General features: G+C 35.9%; 3 protein-coding genes and 2 pseudogenes across 5 annotated transcripts; 2 read left to right on the forward strand and 3 right to left on the reverse strand.

Moving 5' to 3' along the window:
• Positions 1-296: 296 nt before the first annotated feature.
• On the forward strand, positions 297-4295 carry LOC146947010 (uncharacterized). Its single transcript, XM_085744753.1, has 5 exons — positions 297-362; positions 458-578; positions 738-841; positions 3791-3922; positions 4016-4295. The coding sequence occupies exons 1-5, from the start codon at positions 360-362 to the stop codon at positions 4040-4042; spliced, it is 387 nt and encodes a 128-aa protein (XP_085600879.1). The 5' UTR covers positions 297-359; the 3' UTR covers positions 4043-4295.
• Positions 4296-7295: 3000 nt separating this feature from the next.
• On the reverse strand, positions 7296-8904 carry LOC146947011 (putative sugar phosphate/phosphate translocator At4g32390 pseudogene; annotated as a pseudogene).
• Positions 8905-9548: 644 nt separating this feature from the next.
• LOC146947012 (pentatricopeptide repeat-containing protein At5g66520 pseudogene) lies at positions 9549-13860 on the reverse strand (annotated as a pseudogene). 2 transcript variants are annotated; one of them, XR_015026886.1, is made up of 3 exons: positions 12187-13860; positions 11211-11765; positions 9549-10166 (listed from the first exon to the last, which is right to left on the reverse strand). The product of XR_015026886.1 is annotated as a pentatricopeptide repeat-containing protein At5g66520 pseudogene, transcript variant X2 (transcript). The 2 variants fall into 2 exon arrangements; XR_015026885.1 differs by lacking the exon at positions 9549-10166 and having other exon boundaries at positions 10908-11765.
• A 3771-nt stretch (positions 13861-17631) lies between these two features.
• On the reverse strand, positions 17632-20659 carry LOC146947013 (2-alkenal reductase (NADP(+)-dependent)-like). The gene is made up of 5 exons (XM_085744757.1): positions 20376-20659; positions 18969-19146; positions 18613-18779; positions 18443-18525; positions 17632-18090 (listed from the first exon to the last, which is right to left on the reverse strand). Exons 1-5 carry the CDS (start codon positions 20607-20609, stop codon positions 17712-17714), a joined length of 1041 nt encoding a protein of 346 aa, XP_085600883.1. The 5' UTR covers positions 20610-20659; the 3' UTR covers positions 17632-17711.
• A 3756-nt stretch (positions 20660-24415) lies between these two features.
• On the forward strand, positions 24416-25219 carry LOC146947014 (uncharacterized). Its single transcript, XM_085748356.1, has 2 exons — positions 24416-24717; positions 24823-25219. Exons 1-2 carry the CDS (start codon positions 24416-24418, stop codon positions 25217-25219), a joined length of 699 nt encoding a protein of 232 aa, XP_085604482.1.
• Positions 25220-26175: the final 956 nt, after the last annotated feature.

Genomic DNA, 26175 nt, shown 5'->3' on the forward strand with positions numbered 1-26175 from the left:
GGCGCAAGATTGATGAAATTCGAATTTTGGGGTGCAATTCTCTTGTTTGGCAAAGTTGGAAAATGAGGGAACTGTGTTGCTCTGTTGCTGATAACCAACTTAAGTAACGTAACGCAACTTAAGTCACGCTGCGCAACTTAAGTTGCGTTACCGTTATAACTGGCGCATGTTAACTTGCGTGGCGTGAGTTAACATGCGTAAGGGTATATAAGTAATTTACTTTGGGACTGAGCAATACTGTTTGGGTGAAGAGCAGATTTCCTCTTATAAACCCTACTGCGCGCACATTTCTTCTCGTCTCCTTCACGCCAAAACCCTAAGCCTCTTCTCTTCTTACATCAATCGCCGCCGCCCCAAAAATGGTACCTTGTTTCCTTTCTCCTATTCATTTTTTTGAATTATTTTTATCGTTCCGTTTCTCAATTTTCTTCATTCAATCTTTTTTTGTTTGTTGCAGACAGGAGAAACAGTGAATCCAAAAGCTTACCCTTTGGCTGATGCACAACTTACGATAACGATAATGGATCTTGTTCAACAAGCTGCTAATTACAAGCAACTCAAAAAGGGTGCCAATGAAGGTGTGCTTTTGATTTATTTCTGTTTTTTGTTACGATTTTTATTTTCAGTTTCTATGGTTAAAAAGAAAAAGTGGTATTAGGGTTATGTTTGATTTATGACTAGTGCAACTGGATTGAATGGTTATGATTTTGTGTTGATTTATTTTATATGTTTTTCAGCTACAAAGACACTTAACAGAGGCATTTCTGAGTTTGTTGTGATGGCTGCAGACACTGAACCACTTGAGATTCTTCTTCATCTTCCTTTACTCGCTGAGGATAAGGTTAATTTCCAACAAATGTTAATTGCCTATTTTTTTATTTTTTTTAAATATGTCTGTGTTTTTGAAGGGCGTGTCATGTGTGATTGTGGTCATGTTTCCATTGTTACTGTTATTGCTGCTATCCTTTGTTTTATTTATTATTTTTTATGGGGCAATGTTTGAGAGGTAGGTGAAAAGCGTGTTACCTCGACACTGGGGTGACAGTGATGGATCTTGTGAAGTGGCGGAAAAAAGGGTACAGGGGAGAGGATTGAAATGTGGATAGAGATTTAGAAGGTAGAAAGTATTTATGAGCTTGGGTCTCTTGCCATTCCTTCTGTTGGTTTTTCGAAGGACATGTGGAGGCGGTTAATCACCGGTCGAACCAATATGGTTTGGGCGGTAACAATGTCACGGGTAGGAAGAAATTTGCACGCTGGTCTGGTTAGATTATTGCGTTGGTCTGTTAGTGGTAAACCATGGTTGAGAATTGGTTTAGGAAACCCCTGTCCTCTTGATGCTCTTTGGGCACCCTTTGATTTGTTTAGACTTTAACGTAGACATAATCACTATGGAAAGACACTACTAGGGCAATAAGTTCATGTTTATGCTAATTTTTTAAGTTCTGTACTTTTATTTAATTGAATTCTGATTATTTTGGTCAATTTTTGAACCACTTACATGTTTGATGAGACGTGATTATTAAAATGATTTATGTTTTGGCCAAATTTCTAAGCTCAGTACTCTCTTTTATCATTGAACTCTGATTATTTTGGTTGATTTTTTTTTGTTCTACTTATATGTTGATGATATGCAATTAATAATCATATAGTAATATTTATTCACGACTTTTCAGTATTTAATTAATTTATTACAAGCCCTTTCTTGTGTCTGTTTCGTTTGTATTCTATTTAATTAGTTTGGTTTAATTTCTGTATGAAAAAATAGTTTGGATGAAGAACAAATTAATTCAAATCATATTCAATATTATACAAACAAAACAGACCAAAGGGCTTATATATGAACAAATACTAGAAAACTATGACGAAACATTACTATCTGATTAATAACATTACTATCTGATTAATAATCTCTCATCTTATCAACACATTAGTGGAACAAAAAACATTAACCAAAAAAATTAGAAATTCAATGAAATAATAGTAAAGAGCTTAGAAATTTGGCAGAAAAACGAGCCATTACAATCTGGTTAATAATCTAATATCATCAACACTAAAGTGGAACATAGAAAATTAAACAACAAAAATAATCATAATTCAAGGAAGTATGATTCATGTCTACGTCGATGTCCATACAAATCAAAAGGTTCCCAAAGAGCATCAAGATGACAAGGGTTTCTTGAATCAAGTCTCTGCCATGGTTTACCACTACCAGACCAAAATGCAGTAAACTAACACGAGCAGCACGCAAATGTCTACAACTACCCTTGACATTGTCACTGCCCAAACCATGTTGGTTCCACCGGTGCTCAATCGCCGCCACGTGTCTTGCAAAAACCAATAGATGTAGTGGCAGAGATCCAAACTCGTAAATCCTTTCTACCTTATGAATCTCCATCCACCTTTCAATCCTCTCCATGTACCCTTTTTTTCCGCCACTTCACCAGATCCACCACCATCACCCCAGTGTTGAAGTAGCAAGCTTTTCTCCTCTCAAACGTGGCCCTTGTTGCTGCTGCTGCTGCTACTGTTGTCCTTTGTTTTTTTTTTTATTATTTTAATTGAAAAATTGGTGGAGCTCTATACCTTTGGGTTACTGTATAACTTTGGTTCTTTGGGTTACTGTCGATATCAATTTTATATTACAATGGGAAATGTTTCAAATTTTGATGCGCGTCTGACCCTGATGTTAATGCATTTGAGGGATTTAAAAATGAGGAATTAGTTATTTGTATATATATAGTTTAGATTCGTTTCTTGTGGAAAGTGGCTTGTTTTCCAACATGTTTGCAATCACGACACATGACTTCCCACTGTGCGGTTAGCGAACCACAAAAGGAAAAGGAAGTCTTTGTTCAAACATGTGATCACATGACTTCCCAAGCGGTATGCATTAGAGTTTGATTTGCATTGATTACCTGCATGTATGCCATGTTGACATTATGTAATGCCTTCCCACTTTGTGAACTTTGGGAGGGATTATTTAATGGAAATTGTTTTATTGGTAAGTTGGTAACGGTTAAAGTAATATGTGTAGTGGCTTTTTATCAAGTTTCTTTGCGGCTCCTTACCTTATCAAATTTCTTATCAAGTAATATGTGTAATGGCTTTTTATCAAGTTTCTTTCTGTGTTGAGCTTAAGTTGTATTTCACTATGAACAAGCCCCAAAACCAATCTTTTTGCCAGTAGCGGTGAAGCTTAGTGATACAGTGTCTAGTTTGATCCTTAAATTTTCAACGATCACACATTGCTCCGCATTGTCTTATACATATACTCCCCCCGTCCCTTAATAACTGAGCCATTTATCAAAAAAAAAGTGTCCCAAAATAACTTTTTCCCCTTTATAACTCTAATTAATACTACTTTCATCATTCCCAATTCAATATATTCCACTTTGCACCAAATACTTATCAAGAGCACTTAAAACCACTTTTCTCTCTCATTTATTTATACATTTTTCTTAATATGTGTGAAATGAGAAAATGGCTCAGTTAATTCGGGACGGAGGGAGTAATTGATTTCCATGTCTTTTTAAAATTGTGGCTAGGATTACTCTGCGGTCAACTGTAAGCTGGGTACCAAGACAAATCTAAAGTTTTTCAATAGCTATGTATGTTAATTTCGTCCTGAGATCCGACCTATTACCAATATATGCCAAATTGACTGATATTCCCCTGTTTTGTTTTTTCCAGACTACAGCCACAGCTATTTCTATTCATTCATGTTCTTGGCATTTTAATTTATGACAGTTGAAAAGGCTAATAACCATGTAATTATTTGAATTTTCAGAATGTTCCTTATGTATTTGTCCCATCAAAACAAGCACTTGGACGAGCATGTGGTGTGACCCGGCCAGTGATTGCATGTTCTGTGACAACCAATGAGGGAAGTCAACTTAAATCTCAAATACAACAACTAAAGGTATGCACCATGTTTTGCTTGATATTATTCATGTAGTCACCAACTTTATTAGCTGTTATAATGCCAACACATTTGGACATTCTTGATATGCAGGATGCTATTGAGAAGCTGTTGATCTGAAAGATTGATTTCGGTATGATGGGCTTCTTGAGTTTGCTGAATGCTCTCCTTTTGAGGCTTTGACTGGACGAGTTGTGTTCAACTCGAAAAGGTGCTTTAGATGTAAACATACATTAATATTTATATCCACTGTTTGAGGATTGAAAGTGCAATTTTAAGTTGGTGTGCTCGTGTAATGTCTTAAACTTGTGTACACTATAAATGGATTAATGTTATTCTATTGGGTGCTGAGTAAATTTAAATTGTGTGCGAATTTTTCACTCTTGTTATTTTGGATAAGTCGAGGATATATTTAGTTTTGTCAAAAAGAAGAGTATATTATTCTCTTTTAGCACGGACACTCCTCGGATTAGCGTGTCCCGGTGTCGGATAATTATGTGATTTAGTGTAATTACACTTAACTAGACCTTGCACCCGTGCTGCCGCACGGGTCATATTGATGGCAAACAAAATATTCAATTATACTGTTAATTCATAATCTATTTGTGCAAATACAATGTTAAAAATAATAATACAACTTAAACAAAGGGAACAAATCATGCTGGTACATTACGAAAAATTTCCTTGTAAACAACATTGTATTTAGGATGATTTGAATGATTCAAAAATTCGCCGCAATATAAAATATGAGAACCATCTCCACCATATACTAACAGATACAGGTGTTTCATTTGTTGAATCTGACATTAAATATATGGTAGTTTGTCCACAAAGATTAGTTTTCGAATAGGTGTTTGAAACGAATATCTTAATCATTTTGGATACTCGCTGCTACATAGGGAAACATAGAATTATGATTTGAATAATAACTAACTTGAGAAATTTCCTTTCCAGGAGAAAAAAGGCAAAATTTATTTGAATGCATTTTGTGCTTGTAACTGCAATCTTGGTTTAACAGTCATCGCAATTTAAGATGTTAGATGCACTGATGGATAAGATAACATGGTTTCTTAGATTATCTTGCAGTGAATAATTGCATCAGTTCTTACTTCTTGAAAAATTAGAATATTAGCTATATGTAACAGATATGAGGTTATGATTGATGGTAATGATGTCATAAGCAATGAGATTATAATAAGGTACGTTGTTCATAGAAGATTGCTCGGAATGATAACATAATAGAGATCAGTCAGCAATTTACAATACTAAGATGTCAAATAGCGTCCTGTTCTTCACAGAGATTTAGGAAATTAGTTATACTTAATGGATACGAAGTGGTGATACCAGTGTAGATGTAATAAACAATGAGATAAAAATAAGGTAGTGTAATCATCATGTACAAAGGCGGTTGACAGAGCCATAAATAAAAAACAGCACCATACAATTGCAACAGCCCCTAAAAACTGGAAAAGCAGGACAGAAAATCAGTAAAACTGAATACCTTAGCAGTACCCAAAACCGCACCAAAATAGCACAGCCGCACAATGTTGTCATAACAGACCAAAACAGCAGCACAGAAGGCCTAAAAACTATTAACATAATCCTACTTACACATTCAGTCAGAAGACATTACCATACCATTGCAACCGAATGCTCCTTTACCACAATTGTCGCTTGAACCTCTCAATATAACACATTGTGTGGCTGTTGTAGGAGCAACAATAATCAATGAAGGGTACATAGATTTGTGCTCTACTTAAACTTTTTATTAGGCTTCTCTGAAAATTTGAGCAACTAATTTCTGAAAAATAACAAAGAAATGACTAAGAAAGTTATACTTAGTGAGTATTTAATTGAAACAAACTAAAAAAGAACATTAAAACCTTTAAAATAAAATGCATTTGAGATAATTTTGAAATGTGTTGTTCTCTTAAGATTTAAACCACAGAGTTAAATAAATTTGTGTATATAAGCATCAGATTAACTATATCATTAGTTGTCGACATGTTTAAACAATGAACAAATTTTTGGAAAAAGGTTACTGTATGAAGGGAAAAAATGGTTGAAAATCACAAACTTTTGGGTTTAGATTGCGAAGGAGAAAAAAGGGTTCAAAACCGAAATCACACTAATGGTTGACCAATCACTTTTGTGACTTGCTTACAATTGCACCAACCTTCATTCATAGATTCAAAAAGCAATGAATACGCTCTCCTTAAGTAACTCATAATTTAATGGATAACAACCAATATTTATTTTAAATGAAGACTTTGTACTGTTATATAAATAAATCCTCTTGTAACATGATTATTAGTGGTATACATTAAAAATTGATTCCACGATGATGACTCTGCATCGACCACGTTCAATCAAAAGTGGCTGTTAGAAAGGCGTGAGAAAATGCATTAGATTAATAGGTGATCAAAAGGTAGAGCTTTTGGGTTTTTTTTAATCTCAAATACACTCAACTAATTACAAAAGAGCAGAGCAAAGTTCATGTGCAACAATGAAGAAATAGAATATGAAAAAGCAAACTATTATGCTTCTGGTTTGAAAAAAAAATAACGTGACCTATTCGTGTACTCATGGTACCAAAACGAGCAAAGTATTTCCAAATGAATGAGTGAAGTAACGATGATGTAAAGTACAACCTGTGAGAGGATACTTATCGAATCTTATTTTGACGATACCTGATCGATGAAAAATTCAATAAGTAGAGAGGACAATCTTCACAATCATTATGTTATTTCGATAGTTAAATGAGAGATTGCTCTAGGTTTAGAACGCATAAAAAATTTGAAAACACGCTTCCAACCCCAACATCATATTTTGAAAAGAATACTCATCATGCCAACCCCATGTATTTTGAAAAGAATACTCATCATGCCAAAACGAGAGAGTAATAATGATTTAGAGTATAGCTTGTGAATAAGGTAGTCATCAAAGTTATTTTGATGATAATCACTCTCAACCCAAAACATCATAAATTTGAAAACAAATTAGTGAAAGAGACCATATTAAGGTTTTAGATTTCTAACAGGTTCTTATAAAAAAAAAAAAAAAAAATTCTAACAGGTTACGTGTTACGGTACTCAATATTATATAAAATTGCAGACAAATGTGTTCGACGAAACTTATTTCAATCGTGATGTAGAAACAACAGTCTCTGCAATCATTATATAATTTCGATTGCTAAACTACCAAGAACGGCCTAAGTGGGTCAAATCGTGGACGGAAAACATAAAATAAAAGTCTTGCAAAATCGTTTCCAAAGAACTTAGGCAGAAAAACCAGCACACAATAGAGTATGAAAGTAGAAAATTGCGGATTAAACTCACGTTCCAACATATAAATAAAGTAACTAACAAGAATATGAAGATAGCAACCATCAATTATGCTCAGCATCCATAAGATTGTTTGACCATACAATTTGTTTGGTAAATATCCATAATGCCTAATTCATTCTCTATTCATACTCAATAAAATTTAAAAGGGACACAACATCAGTCTCAGCCCCAAACATGGACTACATCACCAGATATGCAAAGACAAACAAACATACATAATAATGTAAATAAGAATAATTTCAGTATCCAAAAATCAGATCAACAATCATTTCAATTCCTATTCTCATTCTTCCTTGTACTTTCTTCATCATCTTTCCCATCTCTCTCTTCCAACAATTTCCCAGCCTCAGAATCTTCTTCCTGCTGAACCCTGATCTTTTGTGCCTCAGAAGCCTTAAGTGCCACCAACTTACAGTGATTATAATAAGCAACCCCCAAAAATGCAAGTCCGTAACCAATCAAATTGAGCGGTGTAACAGTATCCTTAATCACAGACCAAGAAAAAGCAATAAGCAACCAATCCTTCACAACACCAGCAACATTCATCGTCAAAGCCGAAGTCTTCCCAACAAGCAAAAACACAGCAAGGTTCAAAGCAAAAGCACACAACGAATTACTTCCGAAAACCCAAAAATCAAAACTCAAACTTGCTTTATCCCTCAACAAAGGATACTCCATGACGAACCAAGGAAATGACAAGAAAACCAAACAACAAGGAGCAATGTAGTAAAGCGAGGTTATAGGATTCAACTTAATCCCTTTCGAGTTCAAAAGAATTTGAATTAAAACCAACCTCGTGGCTTCAAACGCTACAGCCATGAGCTGCAGCGTAACACCAAAGACATCAAACTTGGCTTCGCCATAGGCAGCTACAGCGACGCCAAGTGAAATAGAAACCATGTTGATCATGGTTTCTTTTTTAAACGACTCTTTTTTAAAAGAAACCCCGATGGAGTAAACGGCCACGGGCATAAGAGCTTTTAGCATTTGAATGAATGAAACTGACAAATAAATATAAGCAGAGTTTGAGAACCAAAGGGAGAGAGAGTAAAGTGCACCAATAGGGACCACTGATTTAAGGTATGTGTCTAAAGACATTGAAATTGGGTCAACTACTTTGAAGATGTTTACAAGGATGTAAGCAAGGGAGGAACAAAAGGCCATGTGGATCATTGTTAGTGATATTGGGAATGGCCAATTGTACATTTTTTGGTCTAGGATGTATTTGTTGTAGACAATTACTGAGAAACTTAAGAAAATCCATATGGCGACATATGTGTATGATAGAAGCACTTTTTTCATAACACCCTCTGATACTGCCATGTTTGTTGTTGAGAATTAGGTTTGGGGATGAAGTTATATGATTATGAAGGAGATTTGAGATATGATGAGGATTGAATTGAAGGGATTTTTTTGGATTATTTGGGATTTGAGAGTTTGAATTTGAGGAGGAAGGTAAGCATTGAAAATTTGAAGAATCAAGTTTTGATTTGATAAGTTAATTGTGCTGTTTGGTAGTGTGGAATGAGATTTGGACTATTTAACGTTTGTTGAGCTTTCTTTTTCTGTAGTCTACGCAAAAAACGTACGACTTCTTTTGAGTGATTATCGTTGACGTTTTTGTTTGGTAAATTGCCATATTTTGGTGTTTCATTCATTGTTTCCAGCCGGAAAATGTGGCTTTTTTCTAACGTTTTTTTTCCTGACAATTTTTAACTTTTACCTCGAACATCAACATACTTTTAAATCATATTAATTTATTCCAAATAAAACATTAATTCTGGTCAAATCCTCATATTAAAACATATTTAATTTTCTTCTAATAATGGACGTAAAATTTGCAAATCATCAATAAAGTAATTGAGTAAAAAAATACAATAGTTTTCGGATCGATTATGTTTATTTCTATAATATAATTTTTTTTTATTTAATGATTTCACAAAAATGTGTATTCTTCCAAGCCTACCTTCTGCCAAACCACTGCCGGGAACCGTCCATTACCTTCTACCAAACCATTGGCTAAGCTCTATAATAATATATAGTAGTCCTATAGACTATAGCAACCTAAACTTGATGGAATTATCCGAAAATTCTTATATATTTTTGATATAATATGAATTATACATTAATTCACTACAATGTCAAAAGGCATAATTACTAATTTCAGAAATCAAATTCATAAGATTGCCAAAACCAAACTGGTAATTTAAAGTAAATCGTGAATGAGGAGCACATCGTGAAAGATCACGTGAGGCTCATTTTGTTGTATTTTTGGGTACATAGATCATGTGGGATCATGCTGTAACTTGTGTATAATAGAAGTACTGTCCAGCAAAGTGGATGGTGGCTTATTATCTAAGGGGCTGCGTTTGAATTTTGGGTTGAACACTCGAAAAATATGGGGTTTTGGATGATTTATTTCACATGGGATAGCTGACTTGTGAGACACTTTACCAATATAGAATACGACTTGCACTTTGCTCATTTTGCAATCTTCCGAGTCTCAGTTTTGGTAAAATTTTAGCACCTTAGTTAGATAGAGACATAAAATAGAACAATACAGCAAATTCCATGTGTGAAGCCGATAAGAGTGTGAAGCCTAACTCTAATAACCATAAATGTGAAAGCAAAGTAAAATGGATTTAATTTGTATACACTGCACTCAATGATACCACTTTTTTGTGTTAATTTCTAAAATATCTCTATAAATAATTACTTGGCATGTTTTGATTGGATGCAATATGTAAGAAAGTCTCAAGTAAAATAGTCACACATAATATGCCACACACTACAAAATAAACACCTATATCAAGTCAAATACACAAGCATCCTCTAATATCCAGGACCGTCCTTCTCCATCTGATGACATGGCCACATCTTATTGCCACCAACACTCCCTGCACAGGGCGGCAACAGCAATCCCCCAAAATCAGAAGCAAGAGATTGTAAGTCGATTGTCTGTATAGCTATAAAGCACAAACTCAGACACGGACACCGGACATGACACAGACATGTTGACACCTATAATAATTTGAGAAAATAGTATAGTTCAATGTAATCATATGTGTCGGTGTCATGTCGGACATGATACGTATCCGATAACGGGACACGCCTAATCCAAGGAGCATGTGCTTCATAGCTGTATAGAAATCTCCATGCGTCAAAACTGATGAAAATGCATATCGTTTTGACATAAGCTTAATTCACTATTATCTTTTTATGAGAGAGCTATGTGCAAACACCAAAGTATAATTGTAAATTCTCTCAAGTGAGAGCTTAATATATTTTGTCAAGACAAGCAGATACAATAGTCTTGCATTCCAAGTAAGCTACTTATGTGTATATCCAGGTGACAAGATACATATAATTAGCAGAACAGTAAAAGAAAATCTGGAATGAAGTCAAACATTAAGAGTCAAAAGGATGAGAAAGAAAACATGATAGTGTTGTGAATTATAAAATCTATTCAAATAGTCCGTAGATGTAGTAGTATGATTACTGGGAATTTCTTTTTCTGTCTCTGTACCACAGATGTTTATGTTGCTTGTGGTAATCTTACTACATCCTATGTCAAGCATCTGAGATTAGCTGTGTAACCATTCCACACACATTCATTTCATTGGTAATTAGGTTATATGTTCCACTGGTGTAATTTCTCATTTATTTTCACTTTAAGTTTGCCTAAACACAACCATTTGCCACTAATCTAATGCACGAGATCAGAAGTTTACATCTGTATGGTCTTAGCTCAGTGGTAGTTTAGAATTGTTACATCAAAAGAAGCAAGTTTAAATCCCCTTGGAGAGAATTGTTAAATGATCATCAGTAAAACTGTATTTTATAATAAATTCCCCTTCTCCAATTGTTTTTTTTAAAGATTAGGGGTTTACATAACGCTGAGATAAATCCGAACTATAGGAAATCTAGAGAAAGAAACTCACAAGTGATAATTCCAGTTCTTGATTGTCCAAGTTCTTAAACTTTGATTCTTGATTTAGCTCAGGTTCTGCAAGGAAGATGCGCTCCCACCCTTTTACTGAATACTGTCTATGGGGTGGAGATAACTAGCCTAGAACTGTCTTGGTGTATTATGCAAACTTTCTGTCTTCCCCTGAAGGATACTTTTACACAATTATCTGTAATACCGAGGAGTTTTGCAAGACCACTATGAACCATGACCACCATTTTATGGAACAACCCTCCAAAACAACAGCCAGCAATGCTCCTTTTGCTAGAAAATTTGTCAGGAATGTACCTGTCTTTGATAAGATTGACGCCGAACTCTTGGGACAAAGTGCAGATGGTTGCATGCCTAATATGTGGTTTAGTCAAGCAAATTCAAGCGTCACTGAACAGTATTATGCTGTGAGAAAGGCTCAAACATCGTATTGATGGTTTATTATCGGCAAAAGATTTTCACGCAAATGAGTGTTCTTAACACCCATGTTTGAAAAAACCATTTTTCCAACACCAAACAGATGAGCGGCAAGAGGTTTCTGAGAGATAAAAAATAAAAGATGATTAACAGAAGGGAAAGCAGAAATGGCTACTACTGACAGAATATTTTATCAAAATCTGTAATGTAATCCCAAATTTGTAGACAAAATGTATTGGTCAGTTCATACAGTTACTATAGTTTATTGCATGACAAATCATCAATGCAATTGTTGTACTCTCTATAATCGGAGAAAAAAAAATTAAGAGATTCAATTAATAAAACCTGAGAGCAAGATGCACCAGGCTTGAGCTTAAATAAGCCAGTGTATATATTCTCCAAATTCTTTATACAAGGACATGCTCTAGTTATATGAATAAATGAGTAACAATTTGTATACGATTTCTTTTATGAATACTATAGGCCCTGGTAAATGACTACAAAGCAATAAGATAATTTGGACGCAAAAATTAACTTTATACCCAATTAGAAGTTGTCTATATTCACCATCTTGAGTATTGAATCCAGCAACCTGCACATTTCCTGTGCTTGTGGATGAGATTGATCACCAGCAAGAAATTCTTCAACTTCATTACCTACCTCGATTATACTGCATCCAGGTTTCTTCTTCATCCCTGCTTCCGAAATCATACTCCTGACTCTGTTTGCCTCTGCATCCCACCCAGCTTCTCTATATATGTTATATGTAAGAACATGAGTACCACAATCAGCTACGCCCATATCTATCAGCTTTTTCCACACTCTATTCCCAACATTAATATTCTTATAAATTCTACACGCATTGAGTATTGCACCCCAAACATTAGCATCACTAGCTGCAAATCCACCCATTTTCTCCTCGATAAACCTCTCGGCTTCCTCCACCATTCCAGACCTAGACAGAAGATCCACAACACACGCGTAATGCTCCGCACATGGCTCAACTCCATAAGTACCATTCATCTCTTGAAATAACCAAAGACCTTCGCGAACCATCCTCGCGTGTGTACAAGCAGTAAGGACAGCCACAAAGGTAGTCTCATTAGGCTTATTCCCACAAACAACCATTTGTTGAAACAACTCCAACGATTTCCTCGCATCACCGTTCAAGGCCACACCAGAAATCATAGCATTCCAAGCTCCAACATCCTTATCAGAAATACCATCAAAAACAGATAAAGCTGATTCCACACACCCACATTTCGAATACATGTCCACCAAAGCCGTTGCCAAGATAGGATTCGAGGTCACCCGGTCGAATCTCCTAGCATAAGAATGCACCCACATTCCCTGCGTGAGCGCACCCAGGTGCGCACACGCAGTTAGCACAGTAACAAGTACAGAATCATTCGGCCTCACGCCTTCACTCTGCATCTCTAAAAACAAATCCAACACTTCTCTAAACTCACTAACACGAGAATACGCTGCCATCATAGCACTCCACGACACAACATTTCTCTCGGGCATTTCATCAAACATCTCTCTCGCACTTTCAACATCCCCTATTTTACCATAACCATCAATCATCGCCGTCCACAAAACAACATCTTTCCTCCCCATTTCATCAAACAACACCCTCGCCTTTTGTAACTCACCCAAAGCCGAGTAAAACTCGATAAACGCACTCACAACGTAAGGATCATTCGTTAGCCCCAATAGAACGACATGACAATGCACTAAACGACCAATCATAACACTCGAAGCGCACTTCGAAGAAGAAGGTATAAGTGCAGTGCAGGATTTGATCAAAGGTGGGAATGTATAGTTATTAACGGCAATGCCGTTTTGCAACATTGTCGTGTAGCATGAAACTGCGTGTGTAGGGGAATGGTTTTGAAGATAGGCTCTGATCATGGTGTTGTGAATGAAAGTGTTGCAGTTGCGGTGAGTGAGGTTATGGAAAATGTAACGAGCGTAAAGGAAAAACGACGGGTCGTTTGAGGTTGCTGCGACGGAGAGGATAGGGGCGAGGGCGTAGGGAGAGTGTTGGATGCAACATCGGAGGATGTGAGCGTGTAGTTGTTTGAGTTGGGTTAGGGTGTTGCAATTTTGTGCAAGGGTTGTGAGGAATGGTTTTTGAGTCATGTGAATATTGAAGAACTGTGGTGGAGCATTTTTTGGGTTCTCTTATGTACTTCACCCGACAAAGCACTTACAAAATTGTTTGTTTTTGCGATCATTTATAACAACTAATTTTAAAAGGGAGCTTCTACGGTGCAGTCAGGAAACTGACTATTTTGAAAAAGTTAATTTTGATCTTAATGTTTGATTCATTTTTAAATTGTTGATTACTAATTAATGATCAATAATAATTCATATAGTAATGCTTGCAACATCTTGGACTTACATGTACTATTTTATCGTTGGCATCTTTAACATTCAAACATAGTTGATGATATTATGTGATAGTTTTAAGTGTTACACTTTGTGGGGTGTTACACTTAAAACAAGGTAGGATAAAATTAGATTAAGTGTAGTCTTGTTAATCTGATGAATTGATGATACTGTGGGGACTGAACTTTTGATGCCACCGTACAAACAGTGGGGTCTTACTCACTACACTTTTGATTCTATAGTGTTAACTTCACCGGAAAAGTCATTCTCATAACTTCACCATAGAATTTTCCATTTTAAAATAGTTGTGTTCAAAACTTCGGACACCGAGGATCGAACCTATAACAATTAATTCTCACATAACCAGTGATGAGGTGTCACGACGATAGTTTCATTATGTTGATTAAAATAGTTTATGATGTTAAAATGCTCGGGCTAATACTGTCATATTAGTTTCTCAATATGCATATTTATTTATTGTCATATTAGTGTCTATAAGTACTTACTATATCATATCATTTTCTGTTTGACCGTCATTTGTCCTTCAAAACACTTTGTCATCTGTCGTACCAGTGTCTATATAGACTCCAAAGACGAAACATTTAGGATAAGAACAAATATTAAGGATAAGGGTGCCACAAGACTAGCGAGTGGGCACGCCTATCTCTTAATCCAAGCATAACAGATAAAGCTAAGATTCTCGGGCGAGATACCTGGATATATATAAGCCTTACGGGCCCCTCCTTATACGAACTAATGGGCTAAAGCTCAGAAATGGGCTCTCAGGTTGTTGTGGCTAAAAGGGGCCAAAAACACAATAAGTAAGACCCTTGAGATCATTCATAGGACAAGACCTAAACAAATACAGAAACCATGAGAACTTCAGCTTAGCATATCGTAGGATAGGTTCCTATATTGTACTCTTTGCAAGTACATTTGACGCCCACCGTGAGGCCTGATAAAACTAACATGGGTCACACTCATCAAATCCAAAATTCACAGTCTATCTCAGAACGATGGATGGTGAAACTATAACAAATATCGATTCAGGCACTGTAGAAGAGATGTAGCTTTAACCAGAGCAACCGCGACAACAAAAAGAAGCCCTACAGGCCTCCGTGACCACAATCCAACAATAACAACAATTGAAAGGACCACCCGGAGGGAACAAAGGAATCAACCCCCAACCATTATCCGCTGAAATTTGGAATGCCCAGTCCCAGATAATTTTAAGCTGTCATTACTGTCCCTTTTCAAGTGAAGAAATGATCATTTGGAGCGAAGTAATCGCTCAAATGCAAGCTAATGTCTAGAACCCTAAAGGAAGCTGCCATATGATGGCACATGAACCTACCCAACTTCTTCATCATAGCATACTAGGACATGTCACATAAATTGATCCACCAGTTCTCTGCTAGTATAACATTGCAAAGTATCCACCACCAACCTCTTCAACGTGCGCTAGGGACATAATGAATCGTTGTGAGAATACCTCTCCCAATTTAACGCCGCTACATTCAAGGTGGTGAGCTTGAACCAAGAGATGTTTGTTGGGGAATTTCAGAATGGTCTGAAGGTTGTAGAAACTTTCACACCTTTCAATTCGTGGAGAGAACAAGTCTTTTAGGAGGTTTAACACACCAAAATCATCACAGAACCTCCAAGACCACGCTTAGGGATGATGGGATCCAATCAAGAAAATTGGTTTAAATACCACAAAGTCAAAAGGCATACCACATACGACTGCATCCATCTCAAGAGGGAGATTGAGAGGTTGATTTAGAAAGGACAACATCAATGTCATTTTGCGAAGTTTGAATTGCAGAACGAAGAGTGGTTGTGGAACTAGAAGTATCAGTGGTGATGTTCTTAGGGTGTCGAGATCCAACCATAAAAAAGTGTAACATAAAACTGTTACAGTGGTGGATTTGAGGAAATCTGGAGGAATCAATGAAACGTTTCCCCTTCTTCTAGCGCTAATGATCTTGAGTAGACCAAAACTTTGGATGATCTGTGGAAATGTTCATGCAAAGTGACACATATATAGTGGAGATCGGTTGTATGTATCTCCGTTAAATCCAATGCAGGGCGCGGGAGGCCGTTGGAGATTAGCGCAAGACGAGTTATTATGCGATTAGGCTCATAGAAGATCATTTCTGTTACTCCAATCCGGAGAGGATTATAGGTTAACGAGCCTCCATGTATTGGGTCCAGGGCCGTTCCTAGAGTTTTTGGGGCCTTAGGCATAATATGAGAAAATGGCCCCTTACATAATACATCATAAAATTTGTTAGGTTATTGTTGTGATTTAATTAACTCTTTATTTCATTTTTTTCCCGCTTTCCACTACCAAATAATGTTTTTTTAGGCAACATCTGAAAATTAATCATATACTCCATAGACATCAAAACAAAATAAAATATCGTAGAAGTATAGAACAATAGTAGTACATACGAAGTTGACTGAAATTTTAGCACCTAAGAATAATAACATATAAAAAGTAAAAGTATATCAACACGTAATTAACTAAATTTTAAACTTTTGGATGCAAAATTCTCCAATGTTAAACTCATAACAACAATAATACATGATACAAAATTAGTGTTAGACTTTTTAGAGGAATCATAGATACAAGAACTCTTTTGTATACTAGAAGTACATCATTCCTATTTATATATGCTATAGATATCTCTAACAAGTTCATTACGATGACACATGAATGTGTCTCGCATGATCTTGCATTATCAAATTTAACTATGCAATCCTTTCAATTGATTCAAGAAAAATGACATTACTATGTTGATGTAATTTATTTTTTTGAAACCTTTGAAAAAAAAGATTAAGATTAATTTCTCTAGTAGGTCCATTTTCAACCAAAATATAATTTGTTTTGTTACGAAAATTATCCCAAATTATTGGATAATGAATAACATCAATATTTTTAATATTAGTGAAGCAACAAAGGGCCCAAAAAATATCACCAACTTCTTTGATACTAATTTTTTGGCACATTATTAATAACAACCAACTTTTTTTATTTGGAGGGTGTATATAGGAATCTTTGTGCTATAGGGGGTACATAAAGCTAATTGCGCCAAAAGGACCAAAAACATTAACAGACTTGAGCCCAGCCGTTCATCCTGTCAATGTTTGGGGTCTTTATATGAACTTTGCTATATATAAACGAAATATTTCAATTTACACCCCCTCCATAATTTTTATTTGGGCCTCCAACCGGCAAGGGTCCTAGGCCGTCGTATTCCCGGCTAATGACCTAGGTCCGGCCCTGATTGGGTCCGCGGTATGGGCTCTTGTTCAAAAAAAAGTTGTCCTATAGCTATAATATTTCAGTAGATAATTTAGGAGATTTAGTATTAACAAATGTGATGTGTAGTTTCATATTTAAATTTTCCTTTTCTTCATTTACACGAAGTTCATTAATATTCAATTCTGCAGTTAAGATGATTGATAAAGAAGTGTTTTAAAGACCAAACCAGCTGGTTTAATCAGTTGAATCTATCCGTCACGCTATGGTTTGTTCAATTTCATTTAAATCATAGTTTAGTCAAACAGGATTTAACATTTAACGCAAGTTTTGCTTAAAATCAATCTTATTCCAAAGATCAAGTTCATGATGCAATAGTAGCATTTAAGCCTCGTATTCATTACATGATCACTCATCTGCTAAAACAACAACTTTCTTTCCCACGTTATCTCCATTGAAGAGTCCAACAAATGCAGAAGGGATGCTCTCTACACCCAAAGACCTGTCTTCAATCACCTGCAACTGACCATTGCGAAGATAATCCAATGTTTTAGCAGAAAAATCTCCGAAAACATTCATATAATCTGCAGCTAAAAATCCTCTGATGGTGATTCTCTTATATACAACATCCATCATATTTGGTGAAGCTCTCTTTCCAACATCAGTATACTCAGAAATTACACCACAAACAGACACTCTACCAAATGCTTTCATGTTAGCAACTGCTGCTTCTAGCATTTCTCCCCCGACATTGTCAAAATATATGTCAATTCCATCTGGAAAGTACCTGAAATATTCAAAACAAATTACATCAAAGGAACTCAATCTCGTTAAATATTTCTAATTATGAACTTCTATTCAAGCTAGCTAAATGATATAATTTAGCTGTGTAGCATCTACACTTCAAATAAAAAACAATTTTTGTTGTCTGAAACATGTGTCTGTGTCTTTGTCGTGTCAAATATCTATGTATGTGGTTCTTAGTACTCCCTCCGGTCCTAATTATAAGAGAAAGTTGGGTCAACAAAAGTTTATGTATCTGGACTGAATTTTGAACTAGGTATATCAACTTTTGTTGACCCAATATTCTCCTATAAAATAAATAGGACCGGAGGGAGTATTTGACATCTCTAACAAACCTTTTAAGAGTGGAGTTTAGATCAGTTTCTTCCTTGTAGTTGAAGGCATCATCAAATCCTAGCTCTTCTTTGAGTAATGTCACCTAAGATAAAAATAAGTTCATGGATTAGTATTTTCAGCTTAAAGCCAAAATCATTGTACTCAAGGGCATGATCCTAATAAAGCTCACCTTTTTTTGGCTCCCAGCACAACCAACTACATAGCAACCTAAAAGTTTTGCATATTGTCCTACAATATTTCCAACTGATCCAGATGCTGCTGAAACAAATACCTTTTCACCCTTTTGTGGTTTGCAAATTTCAAAAAATCCTCCATAAGCTGACAGTCCACTAAATCCTGCATGAAGGATATCTTAAAAAAAATCTTTTCTCAATTCTTATGCATATAATTAACTTGATATAGAATGTAGACAAATAAATATAGAAGCATTTCATTCCATTCACTAGACATTTTTCTTCAACTTTATGACAGCAGGTAAAAACCAGAAAAGAGAGTGTAGTTCGGTGCTAAGTATTAAACAATTACCAAGAATTCCAAGATGATAAGTGAGTGGAAATTCAAAGGACTCTAATTTTTTTATGATGCTTTGTTCCTTAACTACACTGTACTCAGCCCAAGTGAATACTCCCATAACCAAATCATCTTTCTCAAACTTAGCATTCCCAGAAGTCACAACTCTTCCAATAACTAGAGCATCAATAGCCTGGAAAAGTGCCAAAATAGGACAACAAGAAGAAACTTAGCAACAATGTTTTGACTTTTGAAAACCATACTAGATAACCAATGGCGGATCTTGAGTGATTTTGTTGGGATTGCCAAAAATCCATAGAATATATATAAAATTGTGTCAAATAATTTACAAAAATCATTAATTAGGATGGTCGTTAATTTTGCTTAAATATTGCACCCTAGAAAAGGGTTCAAGTCTTGGCAAAAGCTTTTTGTTGAATAAAAATACAAAAAAAGGCAGCGGTGCGACAAATGCAAACTATCTGCGTGCGATGGCATGGCATCAGCCAGCTTCAATCACCGAAAAAAATGAAACCTGAGACCTTGAAGAGAAGCATACTTCAAGGTTCTAAGTTAACACCACCGGGCAGGGACGGATCCCTTCAAGGCTGGGTGTGGCTATTGCCAGCCCCAACTCAATTATTATTATTTTTTTTTAATATTCAATCTCAAATTTTATATCATATATTTTTAATTTGGAAATATAAATATATAATTATATATGATGTATTTGTCTAGTGTTCAAGTGCATGTTTTTCTAACTCATAATCTTGGGTTCAAGTTTAGACTATTGTTTTTGTCATTTTTTATAAGAATTAATTAATATAATATTAATGTAAAAAAGAACATGACGGAATCGACACGGCATAAACTTCAATGATAACTCATCAACCACTAGACCATAGTGTTTGATTTGTTTTATTAGTTGCAACATCGTCATATATTAAAAGTTTGTAACTTACTCGTACGTAATCAATAAATATATATATAAAAAGATACATTTTTTGGGTGAGATTTTTTACTTCTAATTGACTATTTATTTAAAATATTTTATCTTTTTTATAATGTTATTTAAGTTAGAATTAAAAAAGGTTAAATTTCTCTAAAATATGAACAATTTTTTTTATTTTTCACGTAATTAACTTCGCTAAAATAATTAACCACATCAGTAATATCAACCCATATCCGCCCCTGCCACCGGATATTGAACCGGATGGTAAATAATTAAAGCAAGAAACTATTAAAAAACAAATAAAAATGAAAACAGGTTGAATTAACTGCTGTTGGACCACGATCAAACCAACCTGTGAATTGGTCGGTTCTTGATTCAACAACAAGTTGAATCAGCCAATTATTAACAAATAAATCAACTTCTACTTCTCCTATATCAAGAATTTTGAGTACCAAACAAATGATGAGTACCTGGCCTGGAGTTAATGGAGTTGCAAAGCTAATAGCATTATGAGAAGCGCTGTAGCTTTTCATGCGGTTAATAAGATATGGATCAATAGAGATATATAGATTTTTTATTATCACTTCATCAGAACCTTGCTTCAACGAAAGACCAAAAGCCTCAGTTTTGACTTCAAAATGAGACTCCTTTGGAGAATCTTCAATGTGATGCTTTATTACTATGTATTTGTTGGTCACTTCCATTTCACTTTGCTTAGTTGCTAACTCTTTGGTATTAGCTATATAGTCTCATTAATTTTAAGTTTTCTGAAAATTGGTCATATAATAAGAGTAAGCAACTAAAGAAAGTTAACAGATAGGACTATGAAAATTGGACGGCGAAAAAGTGGCCTGCAAGAAGCGACATTTCCAATAGCAGACAAAAGTGGAATCATAGGAATACACAAATCATTACACTATCGTCAGGTAATTATATGCTCCCAGTCACTGTTGATACTTTTATGTATTTTTATATTTTATTTTCAGAATTTCGAATGTTTTTAATCCCTGTAAATTTGGAACCTTTTAAGTCTAGTTCTTACTTATTTTTAATAGTTTTTTTAATCCCTATTTTTTTTCTGCACTGAGTGTTAGTCCCTACTCAATTCAAATTTGTTTAATTTATGCTTAAACTCTTAAGTTTTTGAATAATTTTTTGCAGACGTGTTTATAACATTACTAAAAGTTCCTCCGCAAAAAATTATCGCAAAATTTGATTTCTACCTCCAGAGTTTGTTACTTTTTATCTTTAACTTTTTTTGTTTTAAACAATTCATATTTAATTTGTTTCATGTTAGAAATTTCTAAATTTTAGTAAATGAATATTTCATAGTGTTCTAAACTTGTCTAAAAAAAATTGTTCAAAAATTTAAGAGTTTAAGGATAATTAAACAAACTTTGTTTTAGCAGGGACTAAAATTATAAGTAAATATTTTTTGTAGGGACTAAAAAAGCTATTAAAATTAAGTAAGGACTAAACTTAGAAGTTCTCAATTTTATAGGGATCAAAAACATATTTAACCCAAAAAAATAGATTTTATTTTCAGAATCAACAACTTTCAAACTAGAGGAAAATATGGATTACACTATGGATGGAGCATTCACCACCAAGGTACGAAGGTTTACAAAAACAGGGCGTTACTGTGCAATTGCGACAACCATAACGCAGCCACAATCGTTATTTAAAACCTTAGGTACGATAATATTAATTAAGTCTTAAACACATTACTTTAGCTACATGGTATTAGCTATATAGGCAGATTAGGAAGTGGATGACATGAATGAGGCTCTTGCATGGTTTAGCTACTTAATGAAGTTGCGAGTCGTTTGCAGGCAGCAAAGCTAGGTGAGAAGGAGGGTGATGTGGTGGAAACATAGATGAATGAATAGTACAATGTTTGAATATACCATTTATACTTGGTGGGAATCGCTATCTTCATTGACAAAATGCCGCCTATGTTGATTTGAGTTATTTGTAGTACTTTCTTGACCTAGAGATGGTTCACGACTTTGCCTGGGGGATGGCCGCCCTATCCCATCTATACATAGAGATTTAACGTTGCTTCCATTTATGAGACGAGGTAGCTTCCTGGTTATTGATGATGGAATAACATATGATGTTTTTAGCTATGTTTTTAGTGTAATTCTTTGAATTTGAAGGCAAATTAGAAGTCAATTAGAGGAGTTGTCATTGGTTTGTGGAACATTTTGAATTGTTTTCATTCGAGTCGTTGTAATTCACTTTTATCCTAAATCATGCAACTCCAAAGGTGTTTTGTAGTGAGAAATCATGTAAATCAACAAATCAAGACATCCCGTGAAGGATCGAGTATATGAATATTGAAGACAATGGTTCTTAGAAGGTATTTGAAGACAATACAAAGTGAAGAAAATTCATTTCAAGTTCCTAGGCATTGCGAGACGGAAGAACGGGCGAAAAAGGGTCGAAAACTGCTGAATTCGCGCAAGAGCGGCTGACTCATGTGCCCCTGCGCATAAAGCCATGCGCCCCTACACATGGGGTAGTAGCTATGCGCCCCTACGCACCAGACCATGCTCCCCACGTATTGACACAACTAGGCAAAACCCTATTTTCACTCTCTTAATCCCTAAGTAATCATGCACTATAAATAGAGACCCTTGAACACTATTTTATTCATTCAAAAAGCTAGCGATTCAAGGCAAGTGTGTTAGCCTGTAATTTCGACAGGCTCATTTAATGTGGTCAACATTTAGTTGACTTTTAACTTTGCAAGGATCAAAGACTTTCTCATTCTAATGTGAGGATTTCGACAAGATAGCAAACTTAACGCGCATGATCAAGAGTACGATAAAACAAGGCTAAAAGAGGGGTTGCGTCGAAGTCAAGCAGTCAAAGCGGGAAAGGCACGATTTCAAGCTCAAAGGATGTTTCCTTAGTGGGAACGTGGGGACAAGCGGTTGTCCAAGATGGAGGAAGTGCTGATCATGGGATTGGGCTTTTGTCAGTTATTTTCTTTATGTATAAATAAGAGTTTCCTAGTCGGAAAATGGATCGCAAATCATTTATAGAAATTCTACAACACTCAAACTACCGGCGTCTACAACACTCAAACTACCGGCGTCTAAGGAAACGTGTTATACAAAATGCATATAAACTGATTTGTAGACCACTTTACTTTTAATGCAATGCATTTTACATTTCCATTAAGTTTATGCGTTTAAACTTTTACCCTTTCCTTTAATTTTATCTTGCTTTTACTTGCAATCTCAAACCTTTCGAGAGACAATGTCTTTTTTACTCCAAAACCTGTCCTGCTCTCTAAGTGACCTGTGTGCATTTCGTGTCCTTTTTTAAACTGTTTTCGATCAAAACCTTTGCACAACATGTCATGAGATTTCTAGTTTGGTCTTGCTTTTAATAACCAGAACTACCCCATAGTTTGCCGAAAACACCGGAAAACAAATTGGCACGCCCAATGGGACCCTGTTTGTGCAATTGATTTTCAAAAACTTTTTCATAAAAACTGTTTTTCAAAACTTTTTTCAAAATTCATCTCCTTGAGAGATCCGTTTTTAGAATTTTGTTACTATTTCCGGGTAACTTTATTGCTAAAAACACCAAATTATTTGTGTATGCATTTGAGAAGTGGTAAATCTATGGCTCGTGCCAGGCCATCCTCTTCATAACCATCTTCACAAGCACAATCTTTAAAAGCGACTACTCCTTTGGGAGATTTAAACGTGTAGACCGTCGTGGGGGCAAACCATGGCTATGCCAGCTTTGATGGAAACGGGAGTAACCGCTCCCTCAACCGTTTCGACGTCCTCTCTAATGACACGACCAGAAATGGGAACCTTTGTGCCCCCATTCACTGCTGGTGTTCCTTTGACTACCAGTGTCCCAAGTTCTCCTTTAGTCAGGCCCAGGCTTGATGGTCGAAACACAAATGTGAGAACCTTCCCAGGGAACAACCATGTGGTATGCCAACTTCGATGATGGCAAATGTGCATAATAGTGCGTCCGCATTTGCAGACCAAACAAATCCCTTCACAATGCATAACATACATAGTCCCTCAAGTTCTAGCATCTTCGGTCGAAGTACTCTACCACCCTTAACAACAGATTCGATGAATCTGTTATGACAACAAATGGATGAGAGTAATCACGAAATGTTTAATTTGTTGACACAACAAATTGATACCGTGTTTAACCCTTTGATACGGGACACCGATCGGAGTTACCAAGCCCTAACCACACAAATAGGGAGGATAACAGACTTCTTTGCTCCTCCACAACCTGTTTACCAACCGGTTCCACAAATCCAAAACCAACAACTGTTGCGGTTGATCGAACCAATGGTTCAGAGGCCACAACCTGTTCCTCAACCCCAACCTCTCGAACCAGTGATTCAAGGTCAACCTGAAGTGGTATTAGTGGATAGAAATCATGATGCCGATGAAGTTGTTAGGAATGTCCAACAACAAAACATAGGATCACATAACAATTAGCCAATTTGGTCGAGAATATAATGGCTCAAAATGGTTTAAATATTGGCCTACATAGGCCAAACTTTGTTTCTCCTTTGTCGAAATTGGTATTACATTCTAAACTTCCTAGTGGTTACAAAATTCCTAAGTTCACCAAGTTTGCATGTGATACCAGTGAGTCCACTGTCGAACATATCACACGATATTTGACAGAGACAGGAGATCTAGAAAATGATGAGAATTTGAGGTTGAAATACTTTCCAAATTCTCTAACAAAGAATGCCTTCACGTGGTTTACAACTTTGACACCACATTCGATCCAAAATTGGACTCAATTAGAGAGGTTATTCCATGAACAATTCTACATGGGCCAATATAAGATAAGTCTAAAGGAATTGACCAGTGTTAAGTGAAATCACACTGAATCCATTGATGATTATCTCAATAGATTCAGGTTGTTAAAGGCAAGATGTTTCACTCAAGTGCCTGAACATGAGTTAGACGAAATGGCCACTGGTGGCCTAGATTATTCCATTAGAAAGAAACTAGACACTCAACACTTGAGAGATATGGCCCAGTTGGCCGATAGAATTCGACATGTCGAAGGACTAAGGGATGAAAAAGCCAGGACTCAAAAATATCACAAAAGAGAAAAGGTTGCTTATATTGAATCAAATGAAAGCAACCAAGAATTCGACATAGATTTTGGCGATGTCGAAACAAAGGAGGTTGGCATTGCTGAACTAAGACTAGGGCCCCCTTATACATGTAAATCGTTAAGGCCCTCAGATGGGAATAATCCTGTCGAACCAAACAATGAAGGATATGTTCCCAAAAAAATATAAGTTCGACGTAACCAAATGCGACAAGATTTATGATCTCCTAGTTGCTGATGGTCAAGTGGTAGCACTTAAGGATTTAAAAATCCCACCACTAGAGCAACGTAAGAAAAGAGGTTTTGCAAATACCATAATTATTTGGGACATGACACCTCACTATGTTCCCTTTTTAGGGATTTAGTTCAGAGAGGTCTCAATGAAGGCGGGATGAAGTTTGGAGACAAGCCAAAGCCTTAAATGCAAGTAGACTCTGATCCTTTAAAAGATGTGAGTATGATGTACACTGACATTGTGGGCTGCAATATGGTTGAAGCAATTGTTGATACTTTCGAAGGCTTGTCTGTCAAAGCAGAAGTTGAAACAGGAGCTGATGTTGTAGAATGTCAAATGGTGGATATCACTAAAGATGCAGGATACGTCGAAGAGACTACCCTAGAACCTCAGTTTGACGAGAAGTTTAAGGCAACATATCCTACAGCTGAAGAAGAACAGATTGACTTCCTCAATCGATGCAGACTAAAGAATTCTGAGGTAATGCTTTGCCCTAGATGTAGTGTTGTATTCGACAAAGAAGTATGCTTACAACAACAATTACAAGGGCAAGAACCCCATGACAAGGACTCAATGGAGAAGGTACCAGAGGTCCAAAAAAGGCGTTGCTGCAATCCTCGAAGACAAAAATATTGACCCAAATGATAGTCAAAGAATGGTCGAATCAGGAAGAAGACCAGCGAAAGAAAGGTTATCTCTTCCCTTAGTCAAAGACGATCTTGATGAAGATGATGAATTGGATTCAGAGTTTATGGTTTCAGAACCGGACTTCGACGTCATATGCAATGTGATTTCCATTTTGCCAGCTGAATATGATATGGTGTCTGAAGTCGAGGATTCAGAGGAAGAGTTCGATCCCAAGGACATGGAGGAATACAAACCCATGTGCTACTGTGTAACACATAATGGTT

Source organism: Medicago sativa, chromosome 2, assembly GCF_051527215.1.
Source record: "Medicago sativa cultivar Bolivia chromosome 2, Bolivia_mono, whole genome shotgun sequence".
Lineage (NCBI taxonomy): Eukaryota > Viridiplantae > Streptophyta > Magnoliopsida > Fabales > Fabaceae > Medicago > Medicago sativa.

Excerpts from the sequence above, each read along its gene's own strand:
- LOC146947010 (XM_085744753.1), top strand. Across the intron at positions 842-3,790 it reads CTTTACTCGCTGAGGATAAG|AATGTTCCTTATGTATTTGT; the intron begins GTTAATTTCCAA and ends TTGAATTTTCAG. Across the intron at positions 3,923-4,015 it reads CTCAAATACAACAACTAAAG|GATGCTATTGAGAAGCTGTT; the intron begins GTATGCACCATG and ends CTTGATATGCAG.
- LOC146947013 (XM_085744757.1), bottom strand. The coding sequence starts at position 20,609 with ATGGAAGTGACCAACAAATACATAGTAATAAAGCATCACATTGAAGAT. Across the intron at positions 19,147-20,375 it reads CTCCATTAACTCCAGGCCAG|GCTATTGATGCTCTAGTTAT; the intron begins GTACTCATCATT and ends GCACTTTTCCAG. Across the intron at positions 18,091-18,442 it reads CTAAACTCCACTCTTAAAAG|GTACTTTCCAGATGGAATTG; the intron begins GTTTGTTAGAGA and ends TGAATATTTCAG.
- LOC146947014 (XM_085748356.1), top strand. The coding sequence starts at position 24,416 with ATGGCTCAAAATGGTTTAAATATTGGCCTACATAGGCCAAACTTTGTT. Across the intron at positions 24,718-24,822 it reads AATTGGACTCAATTAGAGAG|ATTCAGGTTGTTAAAGGCAA; the intron begins GTTATTCCATGA and ends TTATCTCAATAG.